The 27,632-nt window shown below is 43.6% G+C and overlaps 1 protein-coding gene across 1 annotated transcript; it reads left to right on the top strand.

The window, feature by feature from the left end:
• Positions 1–27,632, top strand: LOC144144962 (uncharacterized). Its single transcript, XM_077676461.1, has 5 exons — positions 1–206; positions 18,943–19,100; positions 20,453–20,526; positions 24,578–24,661; positions 27,387–27,632. The coding sequence occupies exons 1-5, from the start codon at positions 93–95 to the stop codon at positions 27,551–27,553; spliced, it is 597 nt and encodes a 198-aa protein (XP_077532587.1). The 5' UTR covers positions 1–92; the 3' UTR covers positions 27,554–27,632.

Below are 27,632 nucleotides of genomic sequence, written 5' to 3'. Positions count from 1 at the left end.
CGTATTAACACTCCATAAAGAGCAGTAGAGACAACTCGCACACACGAGCGAAGTGAAACTTTCTACGCTTCGAAGCCGATTCACTCTCCGAAATGTTCCTCCTCATTGTAGTAGCCAACGCTTTGGTGCTGGACCACGCTCTTGTCAGCAGTTCTGAGATGCGCATTTCTACACAGGCGATGAGCGCATTCCAAAAAGCCGAAGAGGTAAGGTGAATCCTCAGGCTGGTTTCTTTTTCTCGTGTGGCGGAAACTGGTGCGTTTTAAACGGTTAAGGGAAGAACATTAGTGAACACATGATGACATACGCACCTGTAATAGGTTTGTATCAGAGGTGTGTTTCAGTGGTGCTTTTATAGCTGGTTTATTAGAATGTGGAAATAAATGTTCATGAAAAGGACTCTGGACAGCTCAGGATCATCAGTTTCGGGCCACTGTTCAAAAGTATGTATACTTGCCATCATCAGTAATTTTTCTTTAAAATAGAAATAATGAGTTGCGTTGCTAAATTTAAAATACTATGTTTTGATAAAGCTGAGGAGGCTGGTAGATAATAGCTGAACTGGTTAACGCTCTATTAGAAATTGACGTGTACTCATGGCTGCACATTCTCACTGAGTTGGAGATATTCGAAGTCATAAAGACCTCAAGAAGAAAGCAGTACTTGGAATTATCAAGGGTTCACGCAATGTAAATAGGGCATTCATAGATGCACAAACATGTTCAGTTTACATGCATGCAGCAGCGCACTTCAGCAAATCGCGGTCCGGCGCAGCACAAAACTCAATTTTATTTGTTCGCCAAGTGTGCTGTACATGCGAAAATTACATGATTGCACATTCAGGTTTGCTCTTGTTAATATATCTATGCCTATTTTATATTCAGCAAATAGTTGACATAGATATCAATGAACGCTCTCACTGGCAAAAGTACAAGTTGTCGATGCATCCAAGAATTAACAGTAAACGACGCCGCACTTGCAGGAAAGAGGTTAGGCGATGCTTTCAACGCCCCCTTTATAAATGCGGGCTCGTACAAAAGACCTAGCATTAGCGCAGACAACGCGTTGACAGATGGCCCCGGTGTGCTTCAGTCCATCTTTATGCGACGAACAGACGCAGTTGAGATTGGTAACTTAATCCGCAAGCTCAAAAACCAATGGAGCATCTGGCATAGATGAAATCGGGCCCGCACAGTTGAAACTGATATCACCATTCATATGCGAACTTTTATCCTTTATTATTAACCTCACCTTAACCCCAGGCATTTTTACCTGACAGTTAAAACTGGTCAAAGCCACTGCTATATTCAAAGGTCGTGAGCGTAACAACCTGTACATCTACCGTCCTATATCGATGCTTCCAGCTTTATCTAAAATATCCGATGGCGAAATCCATGAGCGACCCACTTCTTTTTTCCACAAGCGTCAAATAGTAGCAACCAACCAATACGGCTTCCAAACGCATGCGTTAACTGAGCAAGCTCTGGCATATATCAAGCAGAAGAAAATCGTAACTATGAAAAACAGAAAATACACACTCGGTCTATTCTTAGATCTTAAAAAGAAATTTGATTCAATACATTTTGATTTGCTGTGAAAAAAATATCTAGCTTGGGGATTCATGGGATCGCATTACAAATTCTAGAAAACTACTTCCATGATCGGTATCAAATAGTTGGAATCAATGGCATATTAGCTGCCGAAATCAATTTGAAACAAGGCGTCCCACAAGAATCCCTACTTGGTCCGTTATTATTTCTTGTGTACATGAATGATACTGTTAGTATACCAGGTTCTTCTGATATTACTATGTATTCAGATGACACAAATATTTTTTTCTTATCAAACAGTTTAACATTTCTAGAATTTGTTGTAAACGAATATGTGGTGCATCTTTCAAACTGGTTTTGAACTAAACAAGCTGCGATTAACTGCGACAAGGACAACCTATATAATTTTCCGCCCAATCAATGAGCCCTTAAACGAAGATATAAATCTCAAATTCGAAGGTCATGTTATTGCACGGGTACATGAACAAACGTTCCTTGGTGTTTGGTTCCAAGAACAGTTAAATGCTCAGTACACGAAAATTATTTAGTTACTGCTATGGCACGAACAGTTGGATGCTTTTATGCAATATCAGTATAATAACGCTACGGCTAAAAAGAAACATTCAATTCAAAACTAACCTACGGAATCTTGGTGTGAGGAACAACTTCACAAAATAATTACAATAAGTTTGTTGTCCTGCAAAACAGATTACGGTGTTTTGAAATTTTTCAAGAGAAAATTACCAGACCTGACAACTTTACCTTTGTTTTCAAAACGCTCAATACTTAGAGATGACCAGCTGCATTACTTTAGCCTTCTCCAGATGGTACACAAAAACAAGCTATAGGTAGATGGCGACGCAAAAAAAATCTGTCTTTACTGTGTGCGGTGTACGACGTACGCCTAAAACTAGGACTAAATACGGCAAACAATCAGCCACTTATCAAGTACCACAAGTCTTGAACATTCTAGTGGATAATTAAAAATTTAACCCTAGTGCAACCACATTTATTACTGAAACCAAACTGATGTTTACAGAAAAGAAAGTGAGATATGACAATAACAGGCGTGTCTCATTTTAAGGAACTTAAACTGTATCGTGTGTAGATGCGATTTTTTTCTTAGACATTACGAACAATCAGTCAAGAAATGTGTCGTGTTCTATTGCATCTGCTTGTAACAGGTATTGCAGAAAAAAGTTTTATGTAGATTATACAACGTGTGATTCTCATTATTCGAAATGTACGATTTTTTTTATTTTTTAAATTCACTTACCTTTTCTCTCTATGTTGCTGAATCCCATTGCTAAGCACATATTTGACTCAAACGTGTGCTCTGTTGTGAACTCTTCTATGGTGAACTCCAGAGGGTCAGGAGCCCTCGTCAGGCACTCAATGCATTTAGCTCCTGCCCCGTCAGCAGGCATTGTAACACAGTCTGCTGAAAAATAAAGGCTTCTTCTTAAAAAAGAAAGCTCCCCTTAACCTGTTGTACTGCTGTAATCAAAACAGCTGCGCCGTTTACAAACGAATCCGTTAGTGTTCATTTCAGGAGAAAAATCTCTAAAAAATTGATACTTGTTTACAGGGCGATGAAATTTAGGTCGACTTGTTTCGTTAAATTATGGGCTTAGCTTTACGTAAAGCACGGTTATGAGCACGGTGGTCAGGTGGTAATTTTTTATGTCGGTGGCCTAATTAACTAAAATTGAACAATTCACATTTTTGTGGCGGCAGTAAGCAGGCATGTTTGCATTGCAGAGTTCGACGCAATTGTGTTTCCACGCAGTTCCATTTGGAAGAATTCTCAGAACTCAGAGATATACTAGACAGCGACGACGGGCGCAAACCTCCTTACTTCTGTTCTGTTTTGACAGCGTTTCCACCTTGTGCAGATTACGATAACGTCAGCCGAAACAGAGGAGGTGCCAGTTATCGATTTTTTCCTATGCCGCAATCCCTTTGTCAAATTAAACACTGTACATACCAGGGATGTCACAAAACGGAGGACCTTTGCGCAGGTTGTCACTATCTCGCATGCGTAATCATGCGAATAGCAATTAAACTTCGGAGTTATATACCACCGAGTACGGATGCGCTATAAGAATTCTACGAAATGAAACTGCGTGGGAACACGATTGCGTCCAACATTTCAAATCAAACATGCCTGAATATTCCTTACAACTACAAAGTTAATTACTCAATTTTAATGAATTGAGCCACCGATATAAAAATTACCTCCTCATTGTGTGCCCCACTTTGCGCATAACCTTACTGTAGCGGTGGTCTTCACGTACATCTAAGCGCCTAATTTTTAAAAAATCTGTCGACTCAATTTTGATAACCCTGTAGAATGTTTGAACTTTTGTTGACACATTCTTGAAGCGTGTTTGCGCACTTAATGATTCCTTAGTCAGCTATTTGACCCTGAAATTTTTGAAATTGTGTCCAAAAAGGGACGTAATATGCATTATCTTCGGTCCGATCTGCTTCTTTCCCTTCCGGCAGTGTTGTTCTTGGAGCGGTTGCTATAAATATCGCTATGCCTAGAAGTCGGTCTGTGGTTAATATTACCAAAGATGTAGCTGCACGTGATAATATCGTTCCTGAGTACTTTTCAAATACTTTACACAACCAAAATTTGAAAAAAAAAAACGGCCGCATAAAACTGGATATTAGACGCGCCTACACGACAGATTTAGATCTTCCACCCGGCATGTCCACTCCAAGGAAGTGTTAGGCCTTCACAGCAAGGTTAGCGAACCAGTTATAGCACGCCTAATGGGAAAATAAGACGCATCGCTCGTACACCGACGAGGAGACACACCCTCAAGTACAAGGAATCGGATACCGCACACTATACCAGCCTGCACCAACAACTCCCCAAAATATTCTCTCTAATGTTGCACCAAACCACTTCGCCTCAACAAGCACCCCACGTACCACACTGAGCGGAATAAGCACTCACCCCGTGGTCTGCACAATAAGTACCAAAATGACCAACCCGCTAGTTCTGTACGTCGACGCAGGTCAGAACAGGCACGGCGAGGGTTTCACAGCATTCGCCGTTCAAAATTACCCCAACTCCAGCATGCTAGATTCTAAGGCAGTCCCGATTGATAGACTGATTGTAGGGTTTAACACGCTCGCGCCACGCAAGCGATCACGCGCGCCGTTGTGGTGGGGTCCGGACTAATTTCGGCATCCACGATATCACTAACCTGCGCTGAAATTTCGTACACACGGAAGCTTTTAGTTTACGCCTCTATCGGAAAAGCGGCCGCCCATTCCGGGAGTCGAACCCGCGTCCTCATGCTCATCACCACAACGCCTTAACCACTGAGCCACCGCGGCGGGTCTACCGCAGTCGCGACCCCCGTCACAGTCCCGAGGCCAAAGAGGAGGAGAAAGCGCGCGCCCTTTCACTCACCTCACAACCGCAACAATCATTACAGATTCTAAAACCACTCTGCGAAACTTGGCCGCTCGACGTATACCCCCGACGGCACTCAAACTTTTCTGTAGGTACCCACCGCAATACCCAGCACACCCGCCGCAGTGGCTCTGTAGGTAAGGCGTTGCGCTGTTGAGCGCGACGTCACGAGTTCGATTCCCTGCCTCGGCGGCCGCTTTTCTGTTGGAGGCGAAAATCAAAAACACCCGTGTGTACGAGTTTTCACCGCACGTTAAAAATCCCCAGGTGGTCAAAATTAATTCGGAGCCCTCCACCACGGCGCGCCTCATCGCCTGCGTTGCGCCAGCGGGTTAAAACCCTACAATCAGTCAAACAACCAATCAATGAATTAATCAATCAGTCCCTTGTACAACAGAACTGTAGTCCCAAACATCACGTGACAATCATGTGAGAGCGTGACATGACAACTCTGAAGGGTAGTCATCAGAAATAAAAATATAAGAAACCCACGGCAAGTGCGCTCGCCGCATAAAACAGACAAACAGACTCGCGGTAGTTGTTTGCGCCGTACGCGGCCGCGAGCGCTGCATGCCTGGGTCTGTTCAGTGCCCGGGCCGTCCGGGCGCCTGCGAGGTGCTGCCTACTATCACATCCCCAAATGTAGAGCGGACGTAACGGACAGACTAAGTGGTCTGGTGGAGCGGTCGAAGTTTATCGCGTCACGCCCGCACGGAAGTGTTGCTTGCCGTGGTGCAAAAGTGAAATTAGAGAGTGGGACATCCCCGTCTTTCCCTTTTTTCCCAAAACACGCCAGATTTTTCTTTGTTCTGATCAGTTTATCTCTTGAAATTGCCACTCAAGGCCTTTTCTAGGTACTCAGCCGTTTTTTCCAAGGCTACAGTTAGTCCAGAACATACAACGGTACCTCCGAAGCGCAATCTCGCATTCGATATTTTCCCATATATACATGTCGCACGGATTAAGCAGTCCTATCGCATACCTATCGCACGATTTTTAACGAGTCTGGCAATGAAGTAATTCATGGTAGGCAGAAATGAGAAGAATGGAGCTTCCAGCAGTGGTTACAATAGTCCGAAAAAAATTAGCGCATCAAACAAAAATATAAAGCAAAATTAGCGCTTTATGCTGTCCATCCACACATGGCCTGCGACGTGCAGTGCGCACAAGACTAGGGACTCGTTAAGACCCTGGCCATGGCCGTTAACCTGCGAAGATATCTTCTACACTCAAATGTTGTTGTTCTTTTGAATCAGCTGCAAAGCCACTACTCAAACCAGAAAAAGAACATGGGGACTCATGCTACGCATTGAACAACTGTGGAAGGTGCATACAAAACTGTGGCTCTATAAAGATTTATCATTATTCGCATACAGGTCCGCTATTGTGCTCACAGGCTTACCTACCACAAAAAAGGCCTCTTTTTTTTTTGCTTTCGCCAGACATGCAAGAAAGCAGGCGCTTTTATCCAGCACAAGCTCTAAAAGGAAATAGGTAATCCCATGGAAAACTTCCAAGCCATAAAGTGCATGATGACGATATTCTTCAGTAACAATTGGGGCTCATTCTTGCAGGTCCAAGAATGCGCGCTCGAAGTATTTTTGTCCTAACTTTTTTTTCTTCTTTTTGCAGCCGCCGATTTATCTCCACAGAATAAAGCTAAGTTATGTTTTAAAAATTCACTAAAAATTACTTTCCTTTCAATCGCCACAATTTTTTCATGGGCTTTATGATTACGCCCTGGAGTCCCCTTTGCCGCATTTTTTTAAGATTTGTGTTTTTTTGCTCTGCTTAGGCCATGCAAAATATACACGATGTTGTAGATTTTCAATTTTTGTAGCAAATATAAGCACACCCTCTCAGCCAATGAAGCATTTTTATCTGAATTTCCCCATCTTGGGAACTTTGTTGAAAATATGTTGACATTAAAAAAAGGTCCGAGACAACTGTGATCCGATTTGAAAAAAAAAACCTTCTTTCTGGCCCATATCCACCCTAAAAAGTCCATTGTTGTGGTCGTAGCAAAAATATCAAACGCAAAGCATTTACTCTTACAAATTATCGCAGCTTATATTAGATAGTTTGATCGGAACAGTTCTTCTTTTAGCAAAGAAAAATATTTTTGAATTTGTACATGGGCATTTCGCCACGTAGTACCTCAGAGCGTCTTCTCTGCAGGGAATGCGCCTGCCTTCATGAAAGACGCGCGACGCAGCTGCTTCGCGATGCAAGAATAACTTTCGCTGCAATGGGAAGTAGTCCATTTTAGCTGGTGGATGTGGCACACCCACACAGTTTGTATGTGCATCGAAATATCATGCTTATGCTTTACGCTGCTGGCATAACCGCAACAGCTACAGAAGTCCTGACGAAGACCGTGTACGACCTCAACAAGGAAGCATGCCTGGTGAACAAGTGTGCCCCTTGCTCGAGCAACACTTACGTTGAGCGGGCAATACGGAAGGTGCCCACTCTTAACACCAACAATGTATACAATCATCATGTGTACCAGTTGGACAACGGCACACGATGTAAATTTAAAACATTATACTGACACCGGAAGGCTTTTGTGACCGATTGTTCTCTATGCTATGTACCCTGAGGACGCACCACTACGTCAGCAAGCGGCAGGCGCCCTAATTACGCGATTAAAATAGCACCCGAAGAAATATTAAGGCATTGTGGTTATGGCTTCTGAGAAAACTAGACTTTTCTGCTTCAAGATGCCATACAGTCCATTCATTTCGCAAACACGGAATCCACACAGTACCCATTCGTTGTATATTCCTGCTCAGAGGACAGCTGGCTTGACATGTCCGTAAAATCATTTGTAGAAATATCCGACTGCCTATAGAACACTACTGCTGCTGTATCAGCCTTTGATGCCAAACTGATCCGACTGTTAGCGAAGAATTTGCCTTCTGTATGAAAAATTAATTACTTCTGAGACGGTGCTTTATCCAAATATAAGAAAAAAAGGAACAGCTCACCCTTTGCTTCTAAAAAAGTAACTTCCATCTCCCTGCTGAGTGGAATTGTTTCTCCACTTCACATGGTAAGAGCACATGTGATGGTGTTGGTGGGACAGTGAAGCGTCTGGCAAGTAGGGCCAGTCTGCAGAGGCCTTGCACAGATGAGATTATGATACCTATCTGCAAGCGTAAAGCAACATCACCGTAATTACGGCGCTTTGAATGCCATAGAGTGTTATGCTAGAGAGAAAAAATAAACAATCAGAAAGGTTCGAAAAGCGCCTTTTAACAAACGCACATGATCATTCCATCACTTTAAACTGCCATCCTTTTCCACCCTTCATGCGGGCTAACTTCGCACTCGATTACACTCCAGGTTCGTGTCTCCAAACAGTTCTCATGAGGAAACATTACTGCGAACTTCATGTTTTTTAACAAAATTAAATGTGCGCTAAGGAAGAGTGCGAGTACTGCAACCTTACGGAACACGTGTCCCAGTCGTTTTACGCTTCAACAGTACCTTGGTGACATGCAGCAAAGACGCTCTGTGGAACAACGTGTTGAAGGGTCGGTGAACGAGTGCGAAAATATCTACTGCGAAGCAGTACACATGTATAGTACCAGCTAAGGAAATTTTAATTTCCGCGTCACCATGAAACGCCAGGCTAAATGAAATAAATTACTGGCAGCGCCAGGAATCTAACATGGACGGGGATAGAGAAACCGCGCGACAGCCCATCGTCTTACCGAGTTACCTCCGCTTACAAGAGGAGACGCGGAGACAGACGGTGTACCCGCCGTGGTGGCTCAGTGGCTAAGGCGTTGCGCTGCTGAGCACGAGGTCGCGGGTTCGATTCCCGGCCGCGGCGGCCGCTTTTCTGATGGAGGCGAAAAGCAAAAACGCCCGTGTGTACGAGATTTCGGCGCACGATAAAGATCCCCAGGTGGTCAAAATTAATCCGGAGCCCTCCACTACGGCGCGCCTCATCGCCTGCGTTGCGTGGACGCGTTAAACCCTACAATCAATCGAGACAGACGGTGTACTCAATGAGCACCACGATGGGTCTACCACCTGCGCTCATTCAAGCCTCGTGTGAAGTGCAAATAGCATAATGTATGGTGATGGCGTTAGCGTGGCTAGGATTAGCGGCGAACGGAACAGAGTATAAAGAGGGGGATTGGGAAGGAGGGGAGCTCTTTGGCGGCGACGCGTGAAACAAGACTGAAGTGAAGGTAGTGACAGAGATGACGCCATAGCCAAGCGTGTCACCCCTTTCATCACCCTTCGCCAGACGATCCTCTCCATTTTCTTTCTGCCATCGCTGCTGCTTTGAATCGTATCTGGTTTTGCTCTTTCTAGAGCCGCGTGTGAGAATTGAAGTGACGTTCCATGAATAATTATTTGGGGCGTCGTTTACACCTTCGCAGTTCAACCACCTTCACAGCGTGGATTGGAGTCAAATCTTTTTATCTGCTAAAACAAAAAGTGTTAAAATTAAACTTCCTGAAATAAACCGCGACGATTTGTACTAGTGAATGCCTTGTATTTGGCATTTCATTATGAGCACAACAATGCGTAATTTAGGGGTGAATTTGGGTCTGAAAGAATATGTTTCCATATTTTACAAATGTTTCCCTGTACATTTCTCTCTTTTTAGTTTCAATATATTTTGGAAAAACTCTCCATAATACTGATATTTAGGAACAAATACTTGATTGGCTGAGTGAGTGTGTTTATATTTGCTGAAAAGGTTTGAACTTGAGTAACAACCCGTATTTTCTTAATGGTGTAACGAGAGCGTAAAAAGCAAACGTTTTTAAAAATGGGGCATAGGGCAGTTCAGGCCCCTAAGCTGCTGTCCATAAAAAGATTGTCGCGATTGAAAAAGGAGTGATTTTCATTACTTTTTTACACACCTATTTCCCTTTAAACGTTGGAGATGAAAGGCTCGTTACAAATAGAAAAAAACGTCTGCGTAATATACTCTGAGGGAGCATTGTGGGCCATGCAAGTATGACCCACAATTTTTACTGAAGGAATCGGTGATGGTCGGTTTTCTGGCTGAGACGTTTCGCATGGCATATGGTATGACTGCAATCAAAAATGAAAAACCAAGACGAATAATTTAATTAATGGAATCACAGCTGCTTTCCTGCGCCTAATCCACGGTGGGGAAGAAAAAGCTCGTTATCGATTTCTTGCTGCGGTGACGAAGAATGCATTTTATTTCCTAAATATGCTTTACGTTTTTTCCATGTTGTACCAATTTTAGATATCCGCATTTTTAATACATGTTTGCCGCTATAATACACCAAGTTTTCGATGCTGATTGTAGGGTTTAATGTGCCAACGCAACGCAGGCGGTGAGGCGTGCCGTAGTGGAGGGTTCCGGTAATAATTTTTACCACCACAGAAACTTTTACGTACGCCGAAATCTCGTAGACATGGGTCTTTTTGCTTTTCCCCTCAATCGGAAAAGCGGCCGCCGTGGCCGGGAATCGAACTCGCGACCTCGGGCTCAACAGCGCAACGCCTTAGCCACTAAGCCAACGCGGTGGGTAGCAAGCTTTCGAATATTCAGCCTCAAGTTTGTGCTAGGTCAGTGCTAGCACACAGCGTCTACCGTTATTTTCCGTAATGTTCTGCCTAAAGTTTCGAAATGTCTATTAAAAATATGTATCAGTGAATTCCTACCTTGAAGCTCATCATCCAGGAGCTGTTATTTTCGCCTAAGCCCATTTGCTGAGTCAGCTATAGCGCTGCATGGGTCTTGAATAGGAGTCTAACTCGCCTTTCGCATTTGTGGCTTGAAAGTGGATAGCCCTGAATATATATAAAAACATTAGCCGTGAGGTGCAGAGAGAAACGTTTGTTCGGTGAGACCTCGCGTCTGAGGAAAACTTATTTTGATGTTCTGTTGTGGTCCGGCCGATTGCAAGCGTGACTTCCGCAAAATACTGAGAAAAATTCTGTATGCAGCGATATTGCGTCAACTTTAGCCGTTTATGTCCAGTTGTATTCTGTACATAGTTGTGCTGCGAGGGTACAACTATTTCTGATGGCAAAAACAGCACACAGAAATGGAGCAGAGTACCAGAAAGAGAAAAACACGGGCGCTGACTAACAACCGAATACATTTTATTGCGTGCAGGAAATACATGAAAGGGCCGAAAGAACACAAAAGGAATAAAAGCTAAGATTGCATATATACCATGTCCTTGTGCAGCAAGTCGACTGACGGCGTGCTGATGCATGCGCCGGCTCACTCGTGCATCAAAAAAGCTCCATAGAAAAAAACTTTATCGGACAGCTCCATGGTGAGGACCTTCGGGTACGAGGACGACTTCTTGCTAGTCCACAGGGCCCGGTGTAATGTCGTAACGAAGTTAGAGAACCTGTTCGGAGCCTTCGCCTCTGTTATTTGGGAATTTGTCCTCGCCAAGGAGCTCCCAGTTGGTCAGCTCAGGTTCCTCGACCTGAGGCTGTGCATCAGCGAGGAGCATGTGTTTGGCGATACGCTCCAAGATCTCAGAAGGCACTGCTGCCCCACTTCTCGGCCCACTCCAAGTTCGAAAAATACGAGGTGGGTACAGCGGCTTTGAAGAATGCCTTGTTAAGATCATACCACCACCAGATGAACGCCATGTTCTGCGAACAAGTTAAGCGCCCACTAATGTCTCGATACCTCGAGGACCTCATCCGTATCCTGTCGAATAAGTTGCTCACAGAAGAGAAGGCAGCAGTACGTACCAGGGCGCGCAAATAATATAGTGAGACGACGGTTATCTCCTATATTCACGTTGTCTCGCCTAAACTGAAAGTAATTGTGCAGCTGCCAGGGGCGCATGTTGTGTTTACTGGGCATCCTTTGCGAAACTAAGGCGTTGCGCCCCTTTGCACAAGGTCACGGCGGCCGCTTTACTGATGGAGGCGAAAAGCAAAAAAGGCCGTGTGTACGAGATTTCGGCGCACGTTAAAAATCCCCAGGTCGTCAAAATTAATCCGGATCCCTCCACTACGGCGCCCCTCTTCGCCTGCATTGCGTCGGCGCGTTAAACCCTACAATCAATCAATCCTTTGCGAAAGGGTGAACTCGGAGGTGCCAAGCAGCAATGTTTGCAAAAATGGATAGACAAGCTGTTTAGTGGATTACATGATCGGAGCAGTGTACGAGATCCCTCTGTCCTGCGGCAGCTCATATATAGGTAGAGTTGTCCGTTTTCGGGTTTTAAATTTTTTTTAAATCGTGGGTAAAGATCGCGCGGTATTTTTTAAGCTGATAATCTGGGCGAAATCGGGTTTGTTATAACACTATACCGAAATTAGGGTCTTGTCAGGTTACATCAACAGATATACTTGATTTGTTAGAAGCTATGACGAGCTTCTTAACCCAAACGCGTTAACATTAGTCTTTATTTCAATTGTTAATTGGGGACAACAAGGTTTTCTAGCGAATACTCCCGGAAAGTTGGTGTTCTTTTGGAAATGAATTGTTGATGGTAACAGTAAAGAGCATTGATAACGTCAAAGAACTGAACCATTTTATTCACAAAATGCTGGTCATGAATTTTTTAGACCTCCTTTTTTACAAACATTATCATATGTACGCCCAACATGTCCGTCTCCATTCAAGACCTGTGTGATCGGTGAAAGCATCGGTGAAAGCATGAAACCCATTACCGCATGATCTTGTGTTTCCATCGATTAACTCATCTATGGATGACGTCATAATCACACCGGAGGGTATAGAACGTGCGATTGATCGTCTTTCAAACAACTCAGCACCCGGTCCAGATGGCATCTGTCCAAAAATACTTAAAATGACAAAGCCTGTAATATCTGTCATACTAGCCGCACTCTTTCAGCAGTCACTCGATACGGGAATCGTACCGGACGACTGGAAGATTGGTCGCATCACTCCTATATACAAATCAGGTGACCGATCACTGCCCTCAAATTACAGACCAATTTCCTTGACTAGCATTTCTGGTAAATTACTTGAACATATAATATGTTCTTCAGTTATGAAATATTTAGATCAGCATAATTTTTTCTTTAATAATCAACATGGATTTCAACGGGGACGTTCTTGTGAAACACAATTATTTGAACTCGTTACAGACCTTCACCAAGCTGTTCACGACTCGGTAAAAATTTATGTTATATTGATTGACTTCAAAAAAGCGTTCGATAAAGTTCCTCACACTCGCCTACTGATGAAACTAAGTCGGCTCAACTTACATAGCAAAATTATTAACTGGGTTTCAAGTTTTTTAACCAATCGCTACCAGTTCGTTTCCGTAAATGACCAGTATTCCGCCTTAGCACAAGTTAAATCTGGTGTTCCGCAGGGTTCCGTACTCGGACCAATTTTATTCCTTATTTACATTATGATATCAGTACCAACCTACATTCAACAGTTAGATTGTTTGCGGACGATTGCTTTCTCTACAGACAAATTATTACCACTCAAGATACTAACATTTTGCAGGCAGATATAAACAAAATTTTCCTTTGGTGCGAGCAATGGCAGATGGAAATAAACCTTTCGAAAACTAAAACTATGTCATTTACTAGGGCTACCAACGTTCAACTCAGCTCATAGTATATGGACAACATGTGCATAGAAAATGTGTCTACATTAAAGTATTTGGGCGTTCACCTATCCTCTAACCTTACATGGAATGATCATATTGACGATGTAATTTCAAAAGCAAGTAGAACTCTTGGCTTCATTAGACGACATTTGTATTTAGCAAATCAATCGACCAAACTTTTAGCTTACACAGCCTTAGTTCGTTCAAAGATGGAATATGCCTGTTTAATTTGGAATCCAAATCAGACATACCTAATAAACAAACTAGAATGCTTACAGAACAAAGCAGCACGCTTTGTCACTAAAAATTACTCCACGACATCCAGCATCACAGCTATCAAAGCATCCCTCCAATTACCCTCTCTAGAAAAACGACGACTGATGGCACTGCTCTCTCACTTCCACAGACTGTATCACACCCAATCATCCTTTACAGCATCCCATATCAAGCCCACGAATCTCATTTTTCCTCGACTCGATCATCCGTTCAAAGTCCGCCCCATTTTGCACGCACAAATCTTCTTCGACAGTCGCCGCTATTTCTTGCCATTTATCATTGGAATAAGCTGCCGCAACAAATTGCATGTATTAAAGATCACGACTCGTTTGTGAACCATTTGAAAGGCAGTTTAATCATGCTTGTTTAGGAAAGTAGTGTTGTGCTTTTAACACGATTCACTATGTGCTTTGTATTGGGTGATTTTTCATTCTTGTATTCCTTTTGTTAGTGTTGTCTAACCCCTACTCGATGTTCAAAATTACGCTTGCTGTTTATTTTGAGCAACTGTGTTGAGATCTTTGAGCTGTTTTGTAACCCCCCCTATGTAATGCCTGCAAGGGCCTTTAGGGTATTTGAATAAAAAAAAACAATAAACAGTTGTATCGACATCATAGCTTCAGTAAGCTAGGACCAACAATGTCGGCATTTCACCTCATGGGGCAGCCAGCTGCAGTCATGACAATACATAAGTTGGAAAGCTGTGTTTTTGGGGCTTTCTTGCCGCAAGTATACGGGTAAAGCGGTGGATCATCAACGGAGAATTGTGCAAATTGCTACTTAGGAACGTTCCATTCGGGGAAATAACGGGTTCAACTCGACTCTCCTGAAACATGTTCGGAATGTGAAAATCGGGTAAAATTGGGTGTCACCCGAAAACGAACAACCCCAGATCCCTACATGTATAGGACAAACTGGACGATGCGTGCATCATCCGCTTCGCGAACACGCGAATGTCATCAATTGCGCTTCTGGTAGCAACCTTACCACACACACTGCCTTATGCATGAACGACCCGTCGTGCGAGCCCTTGTTCGAGCAGGGTCGTGTCCTTTAGCCCTGCGGTTACCAGGGACGGATTTTCTTGTTTGTCCGTTTTGAAAACGTCCTTTTTGCGTCCAATTTATTGTCACGTACTTCCAGTTGTCGGCGGGCGTTGGGTTGACTTTTGAGCAACTGTTCTTGGTTGCATATTTTAAACGAATAAAACTATTTAAAACTATCTTTTATGTGTGTATTGTTCCGCCAGCGAATCAACAAGGCGACGAAAAATCGTCTGCTCCGAGCAAAGGCTCCGAGAAGCCGCCGCTCATAGCTCCGCATGCTTTCATGGCGTCACATCTGGGTGTCTTCTTTTATCCAATCAGGGCTTCCTCATAACGGACAATTTTGAAACGGCCAGAATACGGACAAAACACAAGAATACCGCCCCAGATAACACGAGAGATGTATGAAGCTTTCTCGATGCACGAGCGAGCGGGAGTATGAATCAGGAAGGCGTCAATCAACGTGTTTCCTAAGGATACAGTATATATGTCACCGTACCGTTTCTTCGGTTTGTGTTCATTCTGCCTCTTCTTATACTGCCTGCCCTCAATAAAATTTATTTCGTTGTTAGTGAGCGCTCGTGCTTGTCTATTTCTTGTCTTCCATTCCGTTTCTGTGCGTTGTTTTTTTACTATGATTGCGAACCAACTTGCCCTTCTTCACACTTCAGTATTATGCTTGGGCTGCTCAGCCTCAGAGTGTAATTGTCTTTCCAGAGCCCATATTTTGCCTGTTTGCTTCTAAGCTTCCTCCGTAAATTATCACGTTTCCGTTTAGAATATGGTATGCCTGCGAATAATTCTCGAACATTAACCACAAGGTGTTGCTGTTTTAGTGGGCATGTGTTTACCTAGAACGTCAGAGCCCTTCAAGTGTTTCCACTACGTGTTAGGCATGTGTTCTGAGTTTTCTGGCTATAAATTTATTATATCTGGTATTTCAAATATAAACGTGAAGGGTTAGGTTCCCCTTTGTAAGAAGGTTATGATCGGGTGGCTATTTATGTGGCGGACCGCGCGTTTGAAGAAAAACTGCATTTTTACTGTATTAAGTTAAAGTTTAAAAATAGGCAAATATTGAGCGAAACAAATACACATTTTTTATTGAATATGAAGTTTAACGGGCCGACGTTACACAGGCGATGACGCGCTGCGTAGTGAACGGTTACGGATTAAGTTTGACCAACCAGAGATGTTTAGCGTGAGCCAAAATCTCCAACAAAACAAATTGAAATTAGGTCGTCGTCGGCAGTGAGCTACAGACAATTTACTGGTGATAGAATCGACAAAATCTGAGCCCTGGCGCTAAGGTGCAAACTCACGAAGATGAAAAGACTCATGGTAAATAGCAACGTGGCAAGCCCAAAGACTGCTGTTAGCCTTTCCGTTGGTTTTATTCACGTTCAGGGTTTGACTATAGGACCCTTAATTTTGCGAACTGCCCTCATCCTGGCGCGTTTATTTTTTTAGGGTGTAAATCCTCTCCGCGAGGCCCAAATTCTGCAGTTAGTCTTTTTTTCACCCACTTTGGTGTCACTTCATTTCAGCTCCTCCTAACACAATTACAAATAATTGCAACTGACTAGAAGACGGGATGGTGATTTTTTGAATCCGCTACTTTTTGGACAACCCTATTCGTGCTGCCTCCGCGCATAAATTTCGGGAAGTTGACTGCCCCTCATAAATATATAAGTCTTAAAAAACACTCCATTTCCTGTAGTGGGAGAAAACCCCGTTAAAGTAGACAAACATTTGCAAGTAATCTTGATGACAAACTTCAATTTTACATACAATAGAAACTTCTTCTGAATTCTGGCGCTCGCTTGCATAATCCTCTTAAGGCTGCAGATCTAGTGCGAGTGTTAAACTACTGATTTTCACGTTTCCTCTACATGAAACATCGCTTGCATATACAGCTTTGTTTCCTTTCGTGAATCGCCACTTGCGTTTACTGTTTTATTCACCATTTTGGGAAAATAAACAACCGGTGAATTACCCCAAATGTTTCAAACGCCGGCGGGGAATTCTTTGTTAAATGGATGTTCGTCGCCTTGCCATTTCTAACCATTTTTCTGGCAATTGCTCAACGTTGTCTATAGTAGGAATGATTACAAGCTCACAGCAAACGGCAAGGTAGTCGCACGGCGCCTCCATAAAGGGCTTTTTGCGTGCGCTTAATCACCGGATTGTGGTAGTACACTGTTGAGAACAACGTTAACAACTTCGCAAAGCGTTCAAAAAGTATATATTTTGATTTCCCCTTTGGTAGTACGTAAGAATAATTTGCCTAAACGAATAGGAATTTGGCTTTGCGTGGACGCGAGAAATTTATTGTTTGGCAATCACTGGTCTTCGAAGACAAGGTACAGTCTTGTTGTTTGTTGTACAACAGGCCTGTTATTAGCCTAAATTTGTTCCGATATCGAAGGACACTGTTTTCGTTCGAGAAAAATCGCAAACATTGACCAGCACTCAACTTTTGCTCAAAGCAATGCGAGCAGTGACTCCATAGGTGAGGTTATGATAAAATGAACGAAGTCCAGACTGACGCGCATGACATGAAGCTAGGGAAGCCGGAGGCTACCCTCAGCACTACTACGATGGTTTAAGTCCGCGATTGCAGCCGGTTTGCTTCTTCTTCGCTGCCGCAACGACCTTTACTCCATCTTTGTTGTTGTCCCGGCGAATAATAAGCACATCGAAGGAGTGGATCGAATGAACGAACCGCGCACATTTATATTAGGTTTCCGTAGGTGCAGCGTCCTCTCTATCACGTGTTCTGTGTCGCGCATGCGGCGGGATTCCTCTCCCCATCGTCGCAGCCGAATGAGCAAGCCCTTTACCTCTCGGGATTAACTCACAGTTGTAGCCGCGTTCAACAAAAGGGTCTCCATGCCGTGTGGGAAACGTTGTTGGTTGGGCGAAAAACAGGAAGCGATTCAACATGTCTTCATTGATTGCTGAGAGGGTTTTTTTTCTGGGATGTGCGGCTACGAACGCTGAAAAAGAAACTTTCAATAGCCGCGCATGGTATTCGGTATTTTTCGCCCAAACCGAAGATTGAATTCCATTAGATATATTTATGCTACTGGGCCTGCACCGTATATGGAGATGTCGGATGGCAGTCCGGTACTCCGACATTGAGGCGCTTTCTGCCAAGGACTATTCTCAAGAGGTCGTAGTCTCAATCACTGAAGATGTAAAGGCACAAGTTAATGTACCAGATTTACTCTCACAGGTGCAAAACCTAACTCTGAGTAAAATATTTCAGCCACTAGCGCCATTTTTCAAAGTGGGTATATTGATTGTATCATTTATTTCGACTATATTTTATTTGTACTACTGCTTCTATTTTTATAATCGAAACATATCTGGAAACAAAAATAAGAAACAAAAAACAGTTGTAGCCGCGTGAGTAAGACAACTGACTCATTTTCATTAATCAACCAGACACTTCTACCAGACACACATCCACCAGCCACTTCATTTATCCACCACACACACGTTCGAACCCTGCCTGTGCCGGTGATTTCATTTGTTTTTGCTGTTATACTGAGTGTTCTGAAATGCCGGAGTCAACAAATTGCAACGCATTTTCGCTCTTAAAAAACAATACTATTGCTGTCCTTGACCAGCACTAATATTATTTTTTAGGCTTCCGCTTTTTAACCAGATTTCGTTCATGGGTACGTTGCTATTGGCAATTATTGTCTGACTTTGTCCAGGTGTTTTTGAACTAAGCTCCTCTTTAAAATTCTCCCAAGTGTAACCTCACAACCTACCGAGGTATAACCTATGGTGCTTGCCATTGACGTCGCTAGCCGGGAAGCATCCGCAACAACATTGGTACTTGAAGGGGGCATACAAAACGCCCAGGAAACGCAGAGCGAAGAAAACGGAGGGTTCGTTGAGTTTGTTGCTCAGGCAATAACATTTGTTATACTATTTTAAAAAAAAACCTGTTCCCGTGATTTTTTCTCGAAATTATGACTTTAGATAGAATAAACTCAAAAGTCTAAATTACAGCAAATGGTCACGCACTAATCGACATTGTCTTTTCTTTACAGTGCTTCCCATTAAAGGAGACAGTATACCTTGTGCACAGGAACTTTGAAATAGATCCCTACAACGGTAACAATGCTACGTGTGTTAGAGCGACGGAAATAAGCGACTACAAGGATGACTGTGCAACGGTGACCGTTGAGTACCCACCCAACAACTGTTTGTGAGTGGCAGATTATTAAAAAAAACAATTGTTGCTGCGGAAGCCATTTTGTAGAGGACCCTCACCACCTGGCATGTAACGCACTATATCGGATATGCACTGGTAGTAAAATCAACTCATATATTAGTTACGAAAGGTTAAACTTGTGGTACTGTTTTGGAACAGCTACAAACATAAGACATACAGCATACAAAAAATACAACAACAAATTAAAAAAAATTGGATTCAATCTACGCTGTAAAGGTAATTCGACGGCGAAGCTGTAAATGACACGGACAATGATTACCCATGCGACGTCACCTGAATGAACAGACGTCACTCTACAAAGAGTAAATCCGGAGACAACTGAACGTAGCAGCGACGCCAGAAAGAAAACCTGGAAGAGCGTCTGGCGAAGTGTGAGGAGGAGGGGGGCAGGCGGGGATATGACACCATCTCTCTCACTGACTCTTTCTCACTCTTGTTTTATGCGTCGCCGCCAAGCAGCATCTTCCTTGCCCTCCTGCTCCTCAGACGCTGTTCCGGTGTCCGCTAATCCCATTCAAATGAACGCCGTTATCCTAAATTATGCGGTTGACACTGCAAACGGGTGCTTTGAATGAACGCAGACGCCCCGTTGTGCTCGTTGAGTACATACCTTGTTTTCCCGCCTCCTCGTGTGGGCGTAGGTAAGTCGGTAGGGTTAGGATTAGGTAAGAGGGCGGGCTATCGCTCCGTTTATCTATTCGGGTTCAGTTTCGATTCTTGGCCGTGCTAGTAATTTTCTCCATTTATCGTGGGGTTTTCTGCTGCCGCAGACACAAACATTTCCTTGGCTGGTAGAAGTTTACAGCTTCGCAGCAAAAATTAACACATGCCTCCTTTCGAACGGATATTTCCAATTACCCTTGTCCTCAAGATAATAAGGATGCCGAGGCATGCGTATCTGGAGATACATAGAAACCTTATCGATCACGAGATGGACGAATCAGTCAGCTCGGTCCAGGCTGCCGCTGAAGGTGCTGATAATGCGGGCTGCCAGTTCCCGTTGCTCTTTTTCATTTGTCCGCGCTTGTCTGCGCTTGTGCTGTCCTCATGTGTTTCGGTCCTCATTATTTTGCGCGAAATTGTTATATGTGAGATTTGCCGCATAATCTAGGCACTCTTCCGTGTAATTTTGTACTTTTTCAGGGTGTGGGGCACTCCCACAGCCGGCTGAAGTCGCCTGTCATGTGCTTAACCATAGGGCATGAGTGGATGTTCCTTCAAACGAATAAGACCTTAGGTTGCTGTGCACAACGGTGCTGTTTTCTTCTGGGTGCTTGAATGTTGCGCTTGCGCTTTCATAAACAATTCATCTGTATTTTTTGCAGTGAAGTGAACATGTGTATGGCCATGAATCCAGGATACAAATCAAAGAACCTAATGACAGTGGAAAAACCTGGCGGTAAGAGCTGAAAAGGAGTTTTCAATGCGGCCTCTCTTGGTGCAAGCTAAAAAGACCCTTTTTACTTTTTGCATAATCGTAAGGGGCGGGTGTGGTTCACTGCAATTTGTGAAACATTAGTAAGATCTTAACTCCAGTTGTTAAAAAAACATGCGATTTTTTGACGTACAGCCGGTAAAAGGCTTGTCTATAACACAGCTTTCGTACTCTCAGCCCTATCCTGCCCCGCCGGAGCGGGATTTGAATAAAACTACTGCGGAATTCTGAAGTCTTAGCCCTTAGCTTTTGCCTCCGGCATGTTTGGAACGAGTATGTTTCGGCAGTTTTCGAATGTAGCTCGTTGAAGTCGAAATCGCTGTTATAGACAAGCGTTTTACCGACTGTACGTGGTCCTGTTTATCACAAAACCGCTATCACAAAACCACAATAAGTAATGCTAGTGCATTTGCGAGCAGAAGGTTGCTTCAACCACCACACAAATAAAAGCCGAAAATGTAGTGAGAATGCTGAAAATCCATCTGAACGGTTCGAACGATCGCACTTCCCTCCTCCACAACCTAAACTCTCAAAAGAAGAATTCCTACTTCGACGACTGCAGAGCAGTACCTTCCCTAACCCAGTACGCCTCCATCGCATGTTTCCAACGCAATTTCCGGCCGAATGCAAGTTCTGCTTACAACCTGGTACTCTTCCTGACATCATCTTAGAGTGCAAGCACAACCCCAACCTCTCCCCTCTTCCATCCCCCCTTCCCACCCCTTAGCTGTGGGGGATCCTGGTGACGAGCAGCGATCAGGACGTCCAGGCACCTTTGTCCTCCAGAGCAAAGGCTGCCCGACCATAAGATGGCTTCCTGGAATAAGGAACCACTCTTACTTCAGCGGCTCAATCAAATATTTTTCACTCACGCACTAGTCAGACGGTTACGCAAAATTTTTGACAAAGGAAACGGTACTTCAATAAAACGTTTATGTAGACTAAAAGAGCTATCCAGAAAAGAAACAATAGATAAGCTCCTAATACCTTTTTTTATCCATCTGGATGGCAAAATATTACAGGTGCTGGTCATCATTGTGCGGCAGTTCCTAAAACCATATCCTTTATAAGCTGTCTTCTTTATAGTTTCAAACGCTTGTTGGGTTTTTAAACCTTAGGAACCATAGGAGCACATTTACGCTATCTGGATTACCATTGGCAGGTAGGCAGTCATTAGAATGTAATTCGCCTAGTCCACTAGGGCCATGAACAAAAAAATACTACTTTTAAATGTGGAAGACCTAGCTCTTTGTGACTCACTCAGCATCACCCCAACCAGGAGAGATGCATCTAAATTGAGAGAGCACAAGAAAGATTGCAAAACTTTCACGGTGCACACTACCGTGGCGCGTTATTGGGAGTAGCGACGTAATAAGGGGAAGCACTAAAACGTAGCAGTGTTTAACAAAACGTTAGCGCTTTAGTGGTACGACCAAACGAGACTAGAGGCCCCACTGCAACCACCCAGTCATGCCTCTGAGGGGGTGGCTTATGTCGGCAGCCGTCAATCACATAAACATAATCCCTGTTGTGTCATAGATTACCGGGAAGTGGCTGAGGAGTCCTCAACAGCTTCACCTGCTTTCCCTGATTTATCCATCAATTTTTCAAATTTGCCGATACAATTAGTATCATCATTATCGTAACAGGGCAGGGTTTTTATTAAGCAAAGTTGTGTTTTGTTTTCATGACCCTTTTAAGTTTCGTAATTGCTACCGGAACCAAAAGCGGGAGTAGACTACCTAGGAATATTACGGGTTCTTTGCTGTCACCAACTTTTTTCACTTATATGCTTATTAGTATTCTCTTCAAGCACAATCTTAGAATAGATAAACCACGCCCGGTTTCCTTTCTTCGACCACAAGGGAAGATTAAAATAACTTACTGAAGGTTTAAATGCCGTCGAACGTTGGCATTAAGTGGATATCAAAGTGACACTTGCAAGTCGACTCAATTCGCCCAACTATAACCAACAATGTTGCCTTCACCAGCGCCGCGGGACGCTCGATGCTACCTTTTCCAGGCAAAAGGCACGGTGATGTAAATTTACTTCAATGGCAGTGAAATGGCTCCTGCCATCAACTGTAATTCTTTTTAGCAGTCAATGCCGCACGCCGTTTGATCAGTGGTTCTGCAATGCTTCGATCAATGTACGCGTTCCTGTACGAGGAGTTATTGGTAAAATAGGTTCAAATGATATCATCGAGAGATTAATGCCAATTAGGACTCCTTGCACGGATCTTTAACGAAGATACATGCGCTTACAATGTTACCGCGCTTCGTAGTGAACATGTCAACTGCTTCGCCCTGTCGCTTCTAAATACGCTCTCCTTTTGATATATTCGTTTGACAAACCCGAACATGCAGGGGGTTGCTAGTTACGTATTCTTCTATAATATACTAAATACAAACATTTTTTTTTCAATGTGTCTTCCAGGAACTTTATGGACAGATAGAAGTTACAGACACAGCATCTGTTTTCTCCATGCCTTTTGTCTGACAGGCTTTCCAAAGAAGAAAAACCATGGTTCAATATTGCTTAACACCGAATACAAGGAGAAGGTGTTTTAAAGAGGACGAATACATAGCAAAAACCTAATATCAACGCTTACCCTGGTTAACGATGATTTGGCTTGTCCGCCTCTCTTGCCGGCCTCGCTCACCTCGCGCCCGGTGCTGCCGGCAGTATTCTCACGACCGCCCGCATGCCGTAATGTGCGTTCGCTGCCCATCTTTTCAAGGTGTAGCGTTGAATCCTCAGACTTCTGTATTATACTCTGTCTTCTCCATGGAGGCCTTGGGGGAGACGTGTTGCGGTGCTTTGTATGGCGGTTATTTCGCCGACGCATCCGTTCTGTCATTGGCCATGCACGGATCAGGATACTATGAATCTGTGTGTTATTTATCATGCCCGTACGCTCTAATATTCATTCGGTCATGTTTGACTGTATCCAGTGCCTACTAGGGAAGAAGACTAATGCAGGGGGTATGGGTATGTTTCCTGTCATTCGGCGTCGTCCACTGTATGGTTGCAGTAGTTTGTTATTGTCGATTATAAAAACTAAGGACAGTCAAACATAACTCATTACCTACGACCCTATTCTAGAGTTTCTTTTATTCAGCCTCCGTTCTTTCGAGAAGTGAAAACATTTGGGCATTCCGTTTTATTGTAACACAGAAAACCACGCGCCGTTAAGAGACCATATTGCACTGTCCCTGCATCGGGCCTCCCTCTATCGGTACTGCGCGGTGCTGTCTGTATTTTCTTTGCACTGCTGCGTCCCGGATACCGCCTACGTTCTTTAGGGCATGCTCCTTCTCTCCACGTTCAGGCGCCCTCCTCTACTGGTTCTCAATTCCCTCTCCCTGTTCTGTGGCGGCCCACTTTACCCCACCGTTTTCAGAGACTGGGCACTCCACCTTGCGCATAAAATCCGAGGGCACGGTGTCGCTTGCTTTCTGGCAAAATTACGAGTAGCGGCAGCCGCTGCTGGCCTTCTTGCCGGATAACCCGCTTAAACATTTTCTTGCGCCAAAAGACGCTGGACTCCGTGTATCGCGCTAGCCTGGTTGGGAATCCGACTCCTTGCGATGTTCTTACCGAGACAGCTACCCCAGGTAATGGTGTGCTCTGTACTAAATCTTAGCCCAGGCCGACAAAGCGGTACCAAAGAAGCCCGGGAGGAGGTCCCAGTTTATGCTCGTATTATGTTCCACGCCCTTGAAGATGCGGCCGTTTTCCCGAGAGTTGTTAAGACGTTGGCCGGATCTCCTTACGTCTTGTTTTGTAGACGCACTCGCCGCTGCTTTCCTTTAAAAAATCAGCAACTACGCCAAATACGGCGCACCCAATTTTATTTCAACGCGGATATGGCACGATAAGTGCTTCGCGACATGTGGATTCCCCGCTCAGCGTTTGATCCGAAAATTTTTCACTTTATGTTTTATTGAAATACTGTTGTACTGAGGAGTTTTTGTAACATTGGTAACATATGTCATCATTACTATTTTCCAGTGCCGGAGGCTACTTTCAATATTACCGTGGCATATAGGGATTGCGATAACTGCATGGTATTTCGACACGGTTACGCAAGTGAAGGTAAGCTATGCTCTTTAATATTTTTGGAAAAAAAGTCAAGCACATTCTCGAAAGTTCGTAGGGGGTTCCGGTGTTTGTTCAAAAGCAGACATTATTGCCTTGCATTCCATCGGCGTAAATTATATCGTATATTTGCACAGATACAGATGCCAAGCAACAAGCGAGGAACATATGATTAGGAAAACGAGAATTTTCCCCTTTAAAAACTTGCTGTCATATTTTGGATTATATATCAATCGATTCTTCTTATTTGTGTATTCTTCTAACTTGGTCTAGTAAAGCCACCCTGATGATGAAATAGAAGTATAAAGGCAAAATATTTTTTGTTTTTTTAAAACATAATATAATATGCGTTGTATTTTTTGGCGTTATAACAGTGATGTGGAAACCCAATAAAAATAAAAATATAAATGAAATTTCCTTAATCGAATGTAGACCAGGTATGCTTTAATTGACGTGATTAACGAAAAAAAAGACCTATATTTGGCCTTTCAAATATTTCCCGCACCTCCTTCGCGTCGATCCATGAACCGGGAGATGCGTTATTGTTAATTTCACCGCTACAATGTACAATTTAAAACATATTCATTCTTGGCTAGAAAACGCGTACACTTATAGAAACTAGCGGCAAACTGCACCAGATGCGTGGTTTGAATCCACACTACATAAAAGACGCATGAATAAATTTGAAACGCATCATGAGTTGAATATAATATCGAGATATTTAAAACTTCTTCAGAATGGCTTTAAATGAGAAAGATGGTCATCCCGTCAAATACATACAACAGGATACGGCTAAGCTCGTGAGCCATGATGTATAGTTGTGTGCGCGGAAACGTACCAAATCGATCACATATGCGATCACGTAGTGTTTCAACACCGGATTGTACTTATACCTGGGGCAGAATAATTAGGCTTTTGGAATGAACGCATTCAATGCGCTACAAGCGCTCTCTGAAGGATCCTTTCTAACCTAGTTTCGAAAGAACAGTGACAGCCAAGTGTTTGCACTATTCTGGCCTTATTGCAACCGTGGATTCATTTGCGTCCGGGGTGGACAAAATAAAATAAAAGTTCCTAAGCTTCACAACACCAAAGAGCACCTTGTACCGCTCTTCTAGCCTAGACCTAGAGTTCGATTCAGAACCAAGTTTTTGTTTTGCGAGGAGATTAAATCTTGCTCGTAATGGTTCATTCCACGCAGACAACCTATTTGGATATGTACCGAAAATACCTGATATTACGAATAGAAAATAAAATGGCTGTGACCTAGCTTGGGTAGGCTGGATATGCAAGCGAACACAGCCGAAGCACATTTCGCCAACCGAATCACAAAGCTAGTCGAGTGTTCTGTACTACACGCTCTTTGCTGCCATCGTACCGTCAGATTCCGAAGCCGTCGTCGAACTCAAACGCGAGGCATCGATTGCCTCCTTAAAGCTTGCCGCTTGCGTCTGTCCGCATACTTGTCCCGACGCTTAGCTAGCCCAAGTGTCCGTTATTCACACGCTTTTGCATTCCGCTTTGTACGCTCGTACTCACGTTTCTCGTTTAAATCATCAGCCAGCCGAGCTACGTCTGCCGGATGGTCCAGCGCGGCTTGCTGCTTTGACTCATGCGACCACACTGACAACTTCGGGATAGATGGACCCACGTCTTGACTCCATGCTTCATGCCTCGGCTTCACTCGCCACTGCAGCGGCTTCTTTCACCCTACTTCGTCTCCCACACCCTCCTCTCTCCCTCGTTGTCCCTCAAGCCGCCGTTGAGAGAAAGAGAGACGAGGGGAGTCACTCGAAGGGTGGCGGCACTCGTCGTGGTGGCGATGCATTCCTTCAAGGTCAACATTTCGTGCACGTCCACACTCGTTGGGCTAGGCCGATATGTTTGTTTCGCAATAAAAAATAGCTTGTGACGCAAAGTTTGAACCACAAGGCTTTTCTGAGCACGCTGGTATAGCAACGAAGCAAAGTGTCAATGTGTTCATGACTCGATTGTTTATACCGATTAAAAAAATGTTCAAGGGCAAATGGTAACGGCTGTTCTGAGTGATTTGTAGAGATGAGCGTATCTCGCTGAAGCACTCTTACATGGAGTGATGTAGCTTGCGTTCGGGGCGTCGTCGTACACGATATAAGACCCGTGTCGGCAGGACATGAGCAGTTGATCTATATTGTACCGACGCGTTTATTGCTTCCGGAAAGAGCAGCACAAAAATAAACATCAATTTTTTCGTCGGATGAGTTATCCAAACACCGTAATAATGATGCTGAAATAAAAACATAAGTAAAAATATGCCGCACACAAGTCATTAGCAAGTTCGCAGTAACCTATTTATTCTCGCGCACCAAGTGAATAACAAATACTCCCGGTTTTTACAGAGGAACCATTTGTTACTACCCAATTAAGTCACAGGGAATGCAAAGCACCCTGTTTACTGCTGAACAAAGCTTTGCAGTAGTATAGACGTAACTAGTAATATTTAGGGCAGATATGTGAACAAGACAACTCATGGTACGCAGTACAAGGCCGTGTTTGCAAACGAATGACTAAAATATTTCTGTTGCTTAACTTGGTAATTTTACCTTAAATACTTTTCTCTTAGGAGGGGAGAAGCCAAATGGTCAATTTTCATTTTGCAAAAGTTCTTGTGAAGTATTTTGTGGTTCATAAGCTAGATAACAATGCTTTTACCCAAACCCACTAAGCGAATTGATTGTTGCAGGAAACGGTTGCAGCTACTGGGTGCCCGAGAGCAAGCTGGATAAACCAAACACATCTTGCGAGTTCATATACATGATGCTTTGTGGAGACAAACCAAAATATCAGATCTACAGCAACTGCGAGAAAACCATGAAAAAGGGAAAGAAGGGTATCTGCAAAGCACCTTGAGTGTTCCGGGAATTACAGGTGTTCAATCCCCTTTTTATTCTTCTCCAAGGATTTGCATTTCCTGTAAAACTGGAAATAA

Source organism: Haemaphysalis longicornis, unplaced genomic scaffold (genome assembly GCF_048455015.1).
Source record: "Haemaphysalis longicornis isolate Haplotype H1 unplaced genomic scaffold, Haemaphysalis longicornis Haplotype H1 scaffold_7, whole genome shotgun sequence".
Classification (NCBI taxonomy): domain Eukaryota; kingdom Metazoa; phylum Arthropoda; class Arachnida; order Ixodida; family Ixodidae; genus Haemaphysalis; species Haemaphysalis longicornis.
The sequence above is the reverse complement of the archived record's forward strand: the minus strand, read 5'-3'. Positions and strand labels throughout refer to the sequence as shown.

What these genes read in the sequence shown, in the direction of transcription:
- LOC144144962 (XM_077676461.1), top strand. Translation starts at nt 93, where the DNA reads ATGTTCCTCCTCATTGTAGTAGCCAACGCTTTGGTGCTGGACCACGCT. An exon ending in TACCCACCCAACAACTGTTT is followed by an intron (nt 19,101 to 20,452) that starts GTGAGTGGCAGA and finishes TATTTTTTGCAG; the next exon opens with TGAAGTGAACATGTGTATGG. An exon ending in GACAGTGGAAAAACCTGGCG is followed by an intron (nt 20,527 to 24,577) that starts GTAAGAGCTGAA and finishes ACTATTTTCCAG; the next exon opens with TGCCGGAGGCTACTTTCAAT.